Genomic DNA, 14838 nt, shown 5'->3' with positions numbered 1-14838 from the left:
TATTTATTGTTGTGGCTCCTGTATTTGTTATTATTTAGAGATTTAAATAAGATTTTTCTTTGTTTTTTCTGAACTCTTTTCATTTTCACTCTTTCTAATTGTTCTGCAGTTTTAGTTTTCTTTGTCTTTTTAATAGTGGTAGTATTGGGGTTTGTGTTATTGGTGGTAATTACATTGGTATCTGATTTTTTTGTGACCATTTTTATTTGTTCTAACTTTGTATTTTTTTTATTTCTTTTTAATTTTCTTTCTTTTACAGTTGAGTGGTGTGAGAGTTGTCTCTGGTGGTGTTGTTGTTGTTGTTGTCTTGAAATTCCTGTCTTCCTTAGTATATTAATAAATGTAATAAATGTTGAGAGTTAGAATATAAAATATAAACTTTAATATAATATTTTTATATATATGACCTACAAGTCTATAGGTGAAAATGCACCATTTCCACCATTTTGGAAATCTGTTAATAATGCCCTAAAGAATGGTTTTATAAAGAAAAACATTGAACAGAAAAATTTGGCAAATTCACCAACGGTTCCATCTGGACGGTTAAACAATGTGTTGGATATTTTACATGGCTCCATTTCTTTTTGTTCAATCCATTCTAAAAATAACTGATCGGTGTGATCAAAAAGTGACTTGTCAATATTTGCAAATTTGGATGGAATGCTTTCATCGTAATCAATTTTTGCGAAAAATAAAACATATTTTGAATTTGGTACCCAAAGTTTGTGTGTGTTTTCAGATTCGAAAAGTTGACGGAAATCATCTATTCTATCGTTGAATATGAAACCAGTCTCTTCATTAAATTCTCTAGTTGCTGTATCGATTACTTTTTCTCCTTTTTCAACCTTGCCGCCAAATGGTAAAAATGCATAAAAGCCATTTGAATTCTGCATAGTACTTTTTCCTTTTTTTGTTCTATCTTCACATCCCATTAATAATTTAATTTTTCCTTCATGATACGCATACAATAATACTCCTGCAGCCTTAAATTCTTTATCGACTTCTGGTGGTATTACTGTTAAAAATTGAGATATTTTTTTTGGTTTATTATCCATTTTAATATTATTATTGTTATTATTACTCATATTATTCATATTATTATTTGATTCATTATTGTTATTATTATTATTATAATGATGATTGGGGTTATTATTGGAATTATCAATATTATCGGGGTTTGTATAAAAAGGAGAGTTTTTAATACCAAAATTATTATTACTGTAATTGTTGTTGGATATATTATTATTAAAATTTTGATTATTGTTAAATTGGTTTAAATTATTGTTCCCCTGATATAAATTATTATTCATATTATTATTTATATTATTATTATTATTGTTATTATCATAGTTATTCATATTATTAAGATTGATATTAAAACTACTATGATTAAAGACATTATTTATAAAGTTATCATTGTTGTTATTAAAGCTATTGTTATTATTATTATTAAAGTTAAGGTTATTAAAATCGAACTTGTTTGAATTAAAATTATTTATATTATTATTTGTATTCATATTATTCATATTATTCATATTATTCATATTATTCATATTATTATTATTATTATTATTATAATAATTACTATTCATATTATTTATATTATTCATATTATTATTATAGTTTGTGTTATTCATATTATTCATATTGTTATTATTATTATTATTATTATTATTTTTGTTATTGTCAAAAAACATGTCTTTATATTTATATGTTGAAAGTAAATTAAATAAATTTTTATTATTTATATTGTTATTATTGTTATTTCTATTTTTATTTTTATTATTATCGTTTTTAATATCACTATTGTTGATACTATTATTGAAAGTGACTCTATGTGAGAAAAATAATTTAGTTATTTTGTTATTTGTTTGGGTCCTTCTCTTTAAAGAATTTAAAAACATAGTTTTCTTGTACCGGGAAATTTGATAGTCAATTTTTTTTTAAAAATAGTTATAATTTACATCCAAAACAAATAATGAGATTAACCCCAAAAAAAAAAAATAAAAAAATTGAAAAATTTTTAAAAAAATTTTAATAAAAAAAAATAAAAATAAAAATAAAGAAAAAAAAAAATATTTATTATAATAAAAAAAACGAATTAAGGAATACGATATTTTGTATAATAAAAAACATAAAAAAAAAAAAAAAAAAAAAAAACACAATTATTTCCCATTAAAATGGATAATAATAATAAAATAAAAATAAATCCAAATTTTATTGATTTAAAAGATAATTACGATTTTAAATTATTAGAAAGATTTTATCAAGAGTTGGTTATACCAAATTTTCCAAATGAACACGAATTAGAGCCATTAGAAAATTGGGTGGAGATGTTTAATGATAACGAAGATAATTTAAATGACGATAATAGTAATAATAGCTTTGGTTATCATAATAGTAATAAAATAATTTCAGATAATAATATTAATAATTATAATAATAGTAATTATAATATAAACGAAGATGAAGATAGTTTAATTTTTATTGGTAGTACAAATAATGAAGGAAGTGCAACATATAGTAGTAGTTATAGTAATAATATAATAATGAATAATGGTGCAGATATTTATACAACAGCAACTAATAGTGAATGTAGCGATGAAGATGATAGAGTTGATTTTCATATTTTATTAGCAATATGTCCACCAGAGCATGTTATACCTGGCCAATCCAATATATTAGGTGGTATTGTATTCGAGTACTATCCATCTATAAATTGTGGCTGTATTACCTATTTATTAGTAAACACAAATTATAGAGGTCAAGGTTTTGCTGCAATACTTTTAAAAGAGGCATCAAGTAGATTAATGGAAAATGGCAAAACAAGAGGCCATTTATCTGGTTGTAATGCAATTTTTTTAGAAACAAATTCTGCTGAAAAAGTTAAACCTGAAGATGATGTTATGGATCCAGCAAAGTAATTATTATTATTATTTTATTTTTAAAAAAACAAATTATTAATAATATTTATTATATTTTAGGAGACACGCAATATTTTATAAATTAGGTATTAGATTATTGGACTTTGATTATATTCAGCCACCCTTATCAAATGAAAGTGGAAAATGTAAAGACTTATTATTAACTTGTTTATTAACACCAACTATACCAAAGCAAGTGTTTGGGAAAGAAGAAAGATATTATTTACCCTCATCATTACTATTAAATTTTTTAAGAGTCTTTTGGGCAAGTTGTTACTCACGTTTAGAAAATAAAGATTGGGAACAAGATGTCGACTTTAGAAGAATGATGGATCAGTTAAATAGAAGAGAGAAAATACCACTTTTAGATTTACCATGGAATAGACCCTGGACATTATTAGATTTAAGAGATAGTTTTGATTCAAAGCAATTAATTACAAAATTTTATAACCAAGTATTAGTTCCAAATTATCCAGGTATAAACGAATTAGAGCCATTGGATGTTTGGTTTAAAATGTTACCAACTTCTTCAGAACAACAGCAACAGAAAGAACAGAAACAGAAACAGCAGGATACACAGTTGTTAATAGATAACGAAGATTTTCATTTATTGGTTGCATTAAGATATCACGAAGATGAGGATACATCAAAACAAGAGCCAATTATTTGTGGTGGTTTGGCATTCGAATACCATAAAGAAACAAATTGTGGTCTGTTAACTTATTTCTTAGTTGGTGATGGTCCAAATAATAGATCAGAAAATATGGCAAGGGCATTAATTCAACGTGCTGTAGATATTTTAGAACAAAATGCAATTGATTGCGGTAATTTAGCCGGTTGTAATGCTATATTTTTAGAATCAAATGAAGTACATAGAGATCTACCATCAAACGATACAGGTAAAAGCAGCGTCGATGCCGCTATTAAAACAAACAAATGTAACACTATTGAAACAAACATTACCGAGATATCTTATAAAAAAGAATTTTTATTTAATATGGGATGGAGAAAATTAGATATTCAATATGTCCAACCACCATTATCAACTGAAAATATTAAAAGCAAATCACTTAACCTATTAGTATTAATTACACCAAGAATACCACAGTTGAATATTGGCACAGAGCAGTATTATTATTTACCAAACACATTGATAAACAGTTTTATAGTTAGCTTTTGGGAAAGTACATCAAAAAGAAATCATAATTGCCATAAATTGGCAAATTGGTATGAAAGAGATCATGATTATATGACAATGTTGGATAGTATTTCAAGAAGAGAAAGGATACCATTAATAGATTCACTTGAGCAATGGAAAACTAACCAATCAATTAGCATTATCGATCTAGCAGTAGACTATCACCAAGATTTATTCAACGAATTTTACAATTGCTTACCACAAGACATCGATATTGAAAGTAGAGAGCAACTAGAGCAACTTTTAAAACATAGCTCAAGTGTCACAACATACCAATCCAAATCTTCAGTATCTAGAAGACCAGAGGATATTCATATTTTATTAGCAGTTTCATATTTTGACCAAAACAAAACTACACCAACCATTTTGGGGTCATCTATATTCTCTTATTTATTAAACAGCAATTGTGGTATCATTACCAATGTATTAACTCATCAAAATAATATTTTATCAAGTAATTTATTACAGTTTTCAAAAGATCCTCAAGAAAATAGAATGATCGATACAATTCTATTAAACGAATCAGTCGAAATTATAAATATAATTTCAAAATCAAAAACCCATATTTCAGGCCCAAATACAATATTTTTAGAAGCATTGAAAAGTACAAGCGGTAGTAAAGTTTGTGAAGTTAGTAATGCCGATAAGCTTATACAACTACCATTTAGTTTCGAGATTCAAAATTTAGGTTGGAATATTGTAGATATCAATTATTATAAACCACCAAGATCAAATAATACTTTAAATAATAGCTCATCCTCACTATCAATACTTTGTGCCTTACAAACCGAACAAATACCAAAACTAGATGACTTGACTACTTTTTACATTCCAAGAGAACTTTTAAGAGCATTTATTAAATCGTATTGGGCAACTTTGTTTACTAGAAACCAAATTTCAATAGAAGAGTTTTCGAAAAGTGAAACAAACACCAAAATGAACCAACAAACAAAATCAAGAGATAAGTTCTTATTATTAGATATCAATAATATAGTTTACAATTAAATAAATATAAAAAGAAAAAACAAATTGTTTTTTTTTATTTATAAAACTAATAAACTTTTTAAATTTAATTAATTATTTAATTAATTATTGGTTTATTTATATTTATATTTTATATTTTATTTATTGTTTTCTTCTTGTAATAGCTTTTCGAATTGTTCATTTAATAGTTGATATGTATTTTTACCAGTTTTGAAATTTGAATTTCCTTTTATTTTTGACATGAGGGTGCTTGATTGGTTTGAGTCTAGGAATGGGAATACTAACATATATGTGTTCATATCTGGTTTTATAAAAGATAGGTAAAGGTCATCTAGAGTTTTCACAATTGATTCTTTATCATTAAAATTTGAATACACTTCCAATATCTTGTTATAGTTCCCAATATTTAATGAGATTGAATTAATTTTAAAATATTGTAAAATTGTATCTATGAATTTATAAATCAAAGGTTTCATTCTGATAACTTCCGACTCTGTTGTTATAAGTTTATTTTGAATTATCATTATTGAATCGATTATATAAAAGTATTGGTTTACTGTATATTGTTGTGATTTATTGATGTCACTGGTATTAAAGAGGATTGAAAATAATTTATCTATTTTATTTAGTGATTTTGAATAAAATTCTAATATAAAATCTAATGTCTCTTCATCTGTTTCTGCTATCGTTATTCTATTATTTAAGTATGTGTTAAAGGTATTGTAAAATTGATTTGCTATTATATCATTGTCATTAAAAGTTGCTCTTGATAATACCATATATTGATATAAATCTTTTCCCTGCGGTTCCTGGTGTTTTAAATATTTTTCAAATTGATTGTAGTCATTTGAATATTCCTTTATTATTAAATCTACCGTTTTCTTTTTATTGTTATTTAGTTTATTATTATCTGATTCTATCATTATTTCCAAGTCATTGGATTTAAAATAAAAACATTTTTTATATGGGGTGATATGTATCGCTTTTACATTATTTATTTTTTTAATTATTTTTATCATTTTATTATTTATCTTTTTTATTGTATGAAAAATGAAAAAAATGATTATTTTTTTTTTTTTAAATTTTAATTTATTTTTTAAAAAACTTTTAATTTTTTTTTTTTTTTGTATTTATTTTTACCCCTTTATATAGTTTATCTGATTCTATCATTATTTATATTGTACACAAATAAAATGGAATATTATTTAGATGAAGATGACGATATTTGGTATGATCCCGTACCAGATTCTCTTTTTTTTCCAATAAATAACAGCAAGAATAAAAATGATAATAAATATCAAATGATCAATATATTTAAACAAACATTTTTAAATCCTCACAGCATAAGATATCCAAATAAAAAAATAACGCATGTATTTAAAAAAGAAACAAACCAATTTAATATAGAAGAAGAGCAGCAATCTGAATACAACCAAGAAAAAGAGGAATATAATGAAAACTATGAAAATGAAAACAATGGCGAAGAGGAATATTATGAAGACTATGAAAATGAAGAGATCGAAGAAAATATTTGTCAACAAAAAGAAAAAGAGAATGGAAAATATGAAGAATATGAAGAAAATGAAGAATACGAAGATTATGAAAATGAAGAAGATTATGGGGAAGATTATGAAGAAGATTATGAAGAAAATTATGAGGAAGATTATGAAGATAATGAAGACTATGAAGAAAATTACTGTCTGAATGAAGAAGGTGAATACAGAGAATTGGGGAAAGAAGAGGACAAAGTAGTGGATGAGGAAATGGTTAAAATAAAAAACAAAGAAAATATTAAAGACGAAATTGATGAAAATATAAGTGGAAATTTACTTTATCAAATAATAAAAGAAAACCAAAAAATAGAAAAGCCAAATAGAACTACGATTTTAGAAGAGATTAATAAAAATACAGGTTTATGTAAGTAAATAATACAAATAAAAAAAAAAAAGAATTATTACTAATTTTAACTTTTTTTAATAGACTCATTATATAAAGATTTGTTTGACCTTGATAACACAATAGAAAATTTGTAATTCCAAAAAGGATGATTTCAAAAACAATGTATCATGACTTGTATTATAGTTAGTCAAAGCTCCTTATTAAATATTTAATAATAATAAAAAGAGAGATATAGGTCTCTGCGTTAAAACAAAGAATGTTAAAAACTTTGTATATTTATGTAAAACCAATAAATTAAATTACTTTTTTTTTCTTTTTTTTTTATAAATAAAATTGCAAAAGTGGACAAAAAATAAAAATTAAAATATGTATTATAATATGTTTTTTTTTATTTTTTTTATTTTTTTTATTTTTTTATATACCATTTACAGTAAAATAGAATATTTACAATGGATACAATTGTAAATAGTAACTGAGTGATTGAAAAATTAAAATATTGATGTGTGTTATATTATATTGAACATTTTATGATGATTTTTATATACTGTTATTATTATTATTATTTATTTGACTGATTTATTTACTTGTTTTAACACCTTTAGCACCTCTTGTACCATTGATATTTTTACCAGTTGGTCTGAATACTGGAGCAAAGTTTTGAACACTTTGTGGTAAATCTTTTTTATCTGATAATGAAGTATAATAGAGGTAGAGTGAAATTAAAAGAACTAAAAATGAAATTGGGTGGAAAACTAATTTAAGTAAAGTGAAGAGAATGAGGAAAGGAGTTTTAATTAATAAAAAAATTAAATGTCCAATGAATCCAAAAAAGCCCACTGTAATAAAAAAAATAGAAATATTAGTATTGTAAAATTTTAATATTTGCAAATATTGTGCATTATTTTATTTTTTATTTATTTTATGATGCATGGATCACATCAGTTTCTTCCAATACCATCCGATCATAAAAAAAAAAAAAAAAAAAAAAAAGAAAAAAGAAAAAGAAAAATAATAAACAAATAAATAATAATAATAATAATTACTTTTTTTAAAATATATATATATTGTTTTTGTTATTAAAAATATTTAATTAAAGTGTTAAATGAATTGTAAAAAATATTTTTTAAAAAAAAAATAAAAAAATAATAAAAAAAAAGAAAAAAAAATAATAAAAAAAAAATAAAATATAAAAAAATTTAATAAATATTTTTTTAAAAATAAAATTTTGGTATCGCACATTAAAAATTATATTTTATGAAGAAGTTCAAATGAATTTTATTAGGATGAAAATAATGAAATTTTTGGTGAATATCAAAATTATTGTAATTAAATAATTTCTATTTTTGATTCTATTGGTTAATTTTATTTAATTAAATTATTAAAATGATTTATTATTATTATAATAAAAAAAAAAAAGATAATGATTTATTATTATTATAATGAAAATCCAAATATGGATCATTGTTGTTTATTTTCATTTTCTTTATCTAGATCTTCAAATAACTTTTCATATCTTTTGATTTCTGCTTTTAAATACACTATTCGATCTTCTAATTTTTTCTTTTCTTTTTGATCACTTGTTTCCTTTAATTTGGTTGATAATGTTTCTTTTTCTTTTCTTAAATCTTGTTGTGTTTTAATTACTGATATGATTTTATTTCTAGAGTTGTTTTTGAAGATTGGAAAAACATATTCTTTAATTTGAAAGCATAAAAAGAAGAATAGGGCCAATGCAATTAATCTAGATGAAACATAACCAATAAGTTTTTCAAATGGAAATACAATAGCTATAAGTAAGATTACAATAAACATTGATAAAATTGATTTGTAATTGATTTATTGGCATCTTGTTGATAGTTTTCTTGAAAATCACTATTGATTTCATTTTCAATTTTTTTTAATTTGGTTTTTTCTTCATTTTTTGATGAACTACTATTATTAATATTATTATTACTATTATTAGTTGTGGTTGTTAATGGAGTTGATGATTTTGGTGATGATTTGGAGGTGGTGGAAGTAATTTTTTCTTTTTTTGATTTGGTTTCAGTTTTTGGTTGTTTCTTTTGGATAGCGTTGTTTTTAGTTCCAATTTCGGTTTTTGGTGGCTCTACCGGAATTTCTTTTGCAATGTATTCATTGTCATCATCTGATGTATCTAAAACACTAAATATATTAGCATTTTTATCAATTTTATTTACTGTTTTTTTAACCATGATTTGATTAAATAAAATTATATTTTTAAAATTTTAATATAAATTGAAAATAAAAATAATTAAAAAAAAAATTAATTTTAAAAAAAAAAAAAAAATTAATTTTTAAAAAAAAAAAAATAAAAACAGAAATATAATTTTTTAGATGTTTAAATAAAAAATAATCAAATTATTTTAGAGGATCATTTTTTAATATTATTTTTTATTTATAAATAAATTATCTGATTTTTTATCACATGGAAGATTAATTTTTTTTTTTTAAACTAATAACTATGGGTAATATGCTCCATACAATAAATAATTATAATTTTACTTAAATATTTATTATTACGATAATAAATATTTAATATAATTATATCTTTGAATCCTAATATTTTCTTGAAGTATTTGAAAATTTTTTCATGTAAATAATTTTAGTTTTTTAAAAAAAAAATTAATTTAATTTAAATTAATTTTTTTTATTTTTTAACAATAAAAAATTAATTAATCAAATTTATAAAAAAAATTTTTTTTTTATTTTTTTTTGTTATCAAACAGTGTTAATAATAAATAAATTATAAATAATTATTGTAAAAAATAAATTTAAATTATAAAAAAATGATATCAAATAAATGATGTCAAATAATCAACAATATGATACCAAATGCTTAGTTCATTCCCACCAAGATATTATTTCAATATGCTCAACTTGTCCAAACAACATTCCTGTCTGTATTGATTGTATTACCGATATTCACAATGGTCATAGTTTAAAAAAATTAAATGATATAAATTTAAGAAATCAAATACAACAAGAATTAAAAAATAAAACAATACCAAAACTAAACAACTATTTAGAAAATAATAAAAAAATATTGGATGAATCAAACAATCATTATAAACAAATTCAAGATAACAATACAAAGAATTTTGATATGCTTTTAAATAAAATTAATGAATTAAAAGCTATTATCATGCAAAAGAAAATGATATCAAAAGATTATTAACAACTAAGTTTGAAGAAAATAAAGATGTAAATAGTATAATAACAACAACAATAGAAGACAATATAAATAAAATTAATAATGCAATTAATTATAATAATGATGTTAATAATAATGATAATAATGATAATAATAATAATTATATTGGTTTAATTAAACTTTTAAAACACAATCATCAATGTAACACTCTATTATCAAATATCAATAATAATAGCTTTCCAGAATATATATATACTGAGTTAATAGTTAAAGAAAATAATCTCGACTCAATCAAAGATCTAACATGCAGTTATTTAGAAGTACTTGATGATTTAAAAACTCTAAAATGTAAGTTTTAAACATTAAATATTTTATTATAATTTTATACTAATGTTTTTATTAATATTTAAATTAACTCCTATAATAAAGTTGATAATATAGAATTTACAATTTACAAAGAAGGGTGTGATATTAGTCATATAAAAACCAAATACCTTGCTATTGGACCTATCAAACATTTACCCAAAACTATTCCAACAACAGTTACACATTTATTATTACTAGATGGCTTTAATCAACCACTTAGTTTTATACCACACACGGTAGAAGTTTTGGGTTTACAAAACATCAAGTATCAATTAGTACCTGATTCAATTCCTGCAACAGTTATACATTTATTCTTACTTGATGACTTTAATCAACCACTTAATTTTATACCACCCACCGTGAAAAACTTGTATTTACATAACATCAAATATCAATTAATGCCTGGTTCAATTCCTAAAACGGTTACAGAATTATATTTACAAGATGGCTTTAATCAACCACTTGATTTTATACCACACACGGTAGAAGTTTTGGGTTTACAAAACATCAAGTATCAATTAATACCAGATTCAATTCCAGTAACAGTTATACATTTAATTTTACGATATAACTTTGATCAACCGCTTAATTTTATACCACCCACAGTAAAAGTTTTGGAGTTACATAACATCAAGTATCAATTAATGCCTGGTTCAATTCCTAAAACGGTTACAGAATTATATTTACAAGATGGCTTTAATCAACCACTTAATTTTATACCACACACGGCAGAAGTTTTGGGTTTACAAAACATCAAGTATCAATTAGTACCTGATTCAATTCCTGCAACAGTTATACATTTATTCTTACTAGATGACTTTAATCAACCACTTAATTTTATACCACCCACCGTAAAAGTTTTGGAGTTACATAACATAAAGTATCAATTAATACCTGGTTCAATTCCAAATCATTTAACTACTCTTAGATTTGATGGAGGTTTCTCTCAACGTTTTACAAAAGGTATTATCCCTAAATCCATAAGTTATATATATATGGGTGATGTAGTCTATCCTTTAGAACCTGACTCCATTTCAAACCCCGATCAAAGAATTGAATATCTCCCCAAATACAAATATCCAAAAATAAAAATTTATAATCAAATAAAATAAAAAAACAAATTTCAGTTACCTTGTAAAAGATAAATATCTTAATATTAAATACTGTCGCTCAATCTGTTACCCAAATAGAGCTTAGTTGGCAATATCCACACCCAATACCAGACTCTTTATCTGACAGAAATTTAAAAACACTATTGATAAAAATAAAATAAAATAAACGTTTTAAAATAAAAAGAAGTAAATAAAATTTTGCTTTATTATACCTCTGATTTCATTTGTAACCCTTATTACCACTTAGTGTCTTAATTACAAATGAATGCTCCCACAAGCTATTTCCTTCAATTTAGCTTTTAAGCTATAACCTCTTCTCTTAACACTCCCTGAGTTCTAGATTCTATACAACCTGTTCAACATGATTACCTTCATCAAACTATACTTGCTAATTTTCAAACGCTATAATCCTTAAACATAATAGCTCCATTGTAATACCTTTATAAAATGGACTTCAAGCTCCTTTTTGAATATAACTGATCCTATCCTCATAACTGCAATGTATTTGATAAACTGAGTCGGCTCAAACAATTGATATTAATTAATAAATAAAATAACCACCACAACTTTGATTAATGTAATTTTTTTTTACTATTATTATAACCACAATAGCTTTACTTCTGAATTAACATAGAGGTTTTTGTTAAAAGTAGTAATAAAAAAAAAAAGTGTAATGTAGGATGGAGTTACTTTAGTTATAATTATAAATTATTTTTTTACTATAGCCACAAAAAATGACACATTTTATAATACAAATCTTTCCTTTTATTTTTTCAAGCCCATCCAACTTTCAAATGAATCCAATTCCTTTATCAATAAAACCAAATCAAAGATCAAATCACAACCTATTCAAGTTGGTATTTTACCTATCTCTATTGTAGATTTAGCACTGTCATTTGACTTTAGCCATTCTCTTTAAGTGTAGTAAAATATTACCAAATATATAAGTAGATTAAAATTATGTTTTGGTTATCTTCAATCTTTACAATGCTTCAATTTCACAATTTATCACTCGAATAGAATTACTTAAAATAAATCAGATCTCAATTCCATAATTATTATTATTAATTATTATTAAAAATTATAAAATTCTAAAATTAACTACAATATTGAAAAACTTGATAATTTAAATAAAAAAAGTTTAATATGTAATTAATTATAGCTATTTATTAAATTAAGTCACTCGAATTTCAATTTTTGTTAAAAAAAATTTAAAAAAATTTAAATTTTTTTTTATTTTTTTAAAAAAAAAAAAATTTTATTTTATTTTTATAAGATCGCAACTCTGTGTAAATTTATTATTTAAATTTATTGTTGTTGTAAAAAAATTTTTAATAATAAATAATTATTGTAAAAAACAAAATTTAAATTATAAAAATAAATGATGTCAAATAATCAACAATATGATACCAAATGCTTAGTTCATCCCCACCAAGATATTATTTCAATATGCTCGACTTGTCCAAACTACATTCCTCTCTGTTATGATTGTATTCACGATATTCATAATGGTCATAATTTAAAAAAATTAAGTGATATAAATTTAATTATTAGAGATCAAATACGACAAGAATTAGAAAATCAAACAATACCAAAACTAATCAACAATTTAGAAAATAATAAAATAGAATTGGATGAATCAAACAATCACTTTAAACAAATTCAAGATAACAATACAAAGAATTTTGATATGCTTTTAAATAAAATTAATGAATTAAAAGCTATTATCAATGCAAAAGAAAATGATATCAGAAGATTATTAACAACTAAATTTGACGAAAATAAAGATATAAATAATATAATAACAACAACAATAGAAGACATTAATAATAAAATTAATAATGCAATTAATTATAATAATGATATTAATATTAATTATAATGTTAATAATATTGGTTTAATTAAACTTTTAAAATACAATCATCAATGTAACAATCTTTTATCAAGTATCAATAATATTAACTTACCAGAATATAAAGATACTCAATTAATAATTAAAGAAAATAAACTCGACTCAATCAAAGATCTAACAAACAGTTATTTAAAAATTCTTGATGATATTCCTTTAGTTAAAAAAGTTTTAAAAACTCTAAAATGTAAATTTTAAACATGAAATATTTTATTTTAATTTTTTTCCGCTAATGTTTAATTTAACTCCTTTAATAAAGCTTTTAATATAGAGTTTACATTTTACCAAGACGGGTGTGATGTTAGTCATATAAAAACTAGATACCTTGTAATTGGACATATAAAACACTTACCCAAAACTATTCCAACAACAGTTACAGATTTATTATTACTAGATGGCTTTAATCAACCACTTAATTTTATACCACCCACCGTTGAATGTTTGTATTTAGGAAACATCAAATATAAATTAATTCCTGATTCAATTCCTGCAACAGTTACACATTTATTTTTACTTGATGACTTTAATCAACCACTTAATTTTATACCACCCACCATAGAATGTTTGTATTTATATAACATCAATTATCAATTAATACCTGGTTCAATTCCAGCAACAGTCACATATTTATCTTTAGAAGATGACTTTAATCAACCACTTAATTTTATACCACCCACCGTAAAAAGTTTGTATTTAGAAAACATCAAATATCAATTAATTCCTGATTCAATTCCTACAACAGTTACACGTTTATCTTTAGAAGATGGCTTTGATCAACCACTTAATTTTATACCACCCACCGTAAAATGGTTGCATTTAGGAAACATCAAATATCAATTAATTCCTGATTCAATTCCTGCAACAGTTACAGAATTATCTTTACTTGATGGCTTTAATCAACAGCTTAATTTTATACCACCCACCGTAGAGTTGTTGCATTTAGGAAACATCAAATATCAATTAATTCCTGATTCAATTCCTGCAACAGTCACACATTTTTATTTACTTGATGGCTTTAATCAACCACTTAATTTTATACCACCCACCGTAAAATGGTTGCATTTAGGAAACATCAAATATCAATTAATTCCTGATTCAATTCCTGCAACAGTTACACGTTTATATTTACTTGATGGCTTTGATCAACCACTTAATTTTATACCACCCACCGTAAAAAGTTTGTATTTAGAAAACATCAAGTATCAATTAATACCTGGTTCAATTCCAGAAACAGTTACACGTTTTATCTTTAGAAGATGGCTTTGATCAACCAC

The 14838-nt window shown here is 23.2% G+C and overlaps 6 protein-coding genes across 6 annotated transcripts; 3 read left to right on the top strand and 3 right to left on the bottom strand.

The window, feature by feature from the left end:
• Positions 1-89: 89 nt before the first annotated feature.
• Positions 90-1646, bottom strand: DICPUDRAFT_159408 (uncharacterized protein; the record flags this gene model as incomplete). The annotated part of the gene is made up of 2 exons (XM_003294363.1): positions 90-324; positions 412-1646. Coding segments are annotated over 2 exons (1470 nt in total), but the record flags the coding sequence as incomplete, so codon positions are not given.
• A 555-nt stretch (positions 1647-2201) lies between these two features.
• Positions 2202-5103, top strand: DICPUDRAFT_5127 (uncharacterized protein; the record flags this gene model as incomplete). Its single annotated transcript, XM_003294366.1, has 2 exons — positions 2202-2920; positions 2985-5103. Coding segments are annotated over 2 exons (2838 nt in total), but the record flags the coding sequence as incomplete, so codon positions are not given.
• A 140-nt stretch (positions 5104-5243) lies between these two features.
• DICPUDRAFT_84890 (uncharacterized protein) lies at positions 5244-6029 on the bottom strand (the record flags this gene model as incomplete). Its single annotated transcript, XM_003294362.1, has 1 exon — positions 5244-6029. One exon carries the CDS (start codon positions 6027-6029, stop codon positions 5244-5246), a length of 786 nt encoding a protein of 261 aa, XP_003294410.1.
• A 270-nt stretch (positions 6030-6299) lies between these two features.
• DICPUDRAFT_84889 (uncharacterized protein) lies at positions 6300-7139 on the top strand (the record flags this gene model as incomplete). The annotated part of the gene is made up of 2 exons (XM_003294365.1): positions 6300-7023; positions 7087-7139. 2 exons carry the CDS (start codon positions 6300-6302, stop codon positions 7137-7139), a joined length of 777 nt encoding a protein of 258 aa, XP_003294413.1.
• A 442-nt stretch (positions 7140-7581) lies between these two features.
• On the bottom strand, positions 7582-9218 carry DICPUDRAFT_90664 (uncharacterized protein; the record flags this gene model as incomplete). The annotated part of the gene is made up of 3 exons (XM_003294361.1): positions 7582-7841; positions 8583-8792; positions 8879-9218. The coding sequence occupies 3 exons, from the start codon at positions 9216-9218 to the stop codon at positions 7582-7584; spliced, it is 810 nt and encodes a 269-aa protein (XP_003294409.1).
• Positions 9219-10725: 1507 nt separating this feature from the next.
• On the top strand, positions 10726-14830 carry DICPUDRAFT_43381 (uncharacterized protein; the record flags this gene model as incomplete). Its single annotated transcript, XM_003294364.1, has 2 exons — positions 10726-11542; positions 14385-14830. Coding segments are annotated over 2 exons (1263 nt in total), but the record flags the coding sequence as incomplete, so codon positions are not given.
• Between the last annotated feature and the right edge of the window lie 8 nt (positions 14831-14838).

The sequence above is a fragment of the Dictyostelium purpureum genome, assembly GCF_000190715.1.
Source record: "Dictyostelium purpureum unplaced genomic scaffold DICPUscaffold_555, whole genome shotgun sequence".
Lineage (NCBI taxonomy): Eukaryota > Evosea > Eumycetozoa > Dictyosteliales > Dictyosteliaceae > Dictyostelium > Dictyostelium purpureum.
Note: the sequence above shows the minus strand (reverse complement) of the source record. Positions and strands in the feature narration are given on the sequence as shown.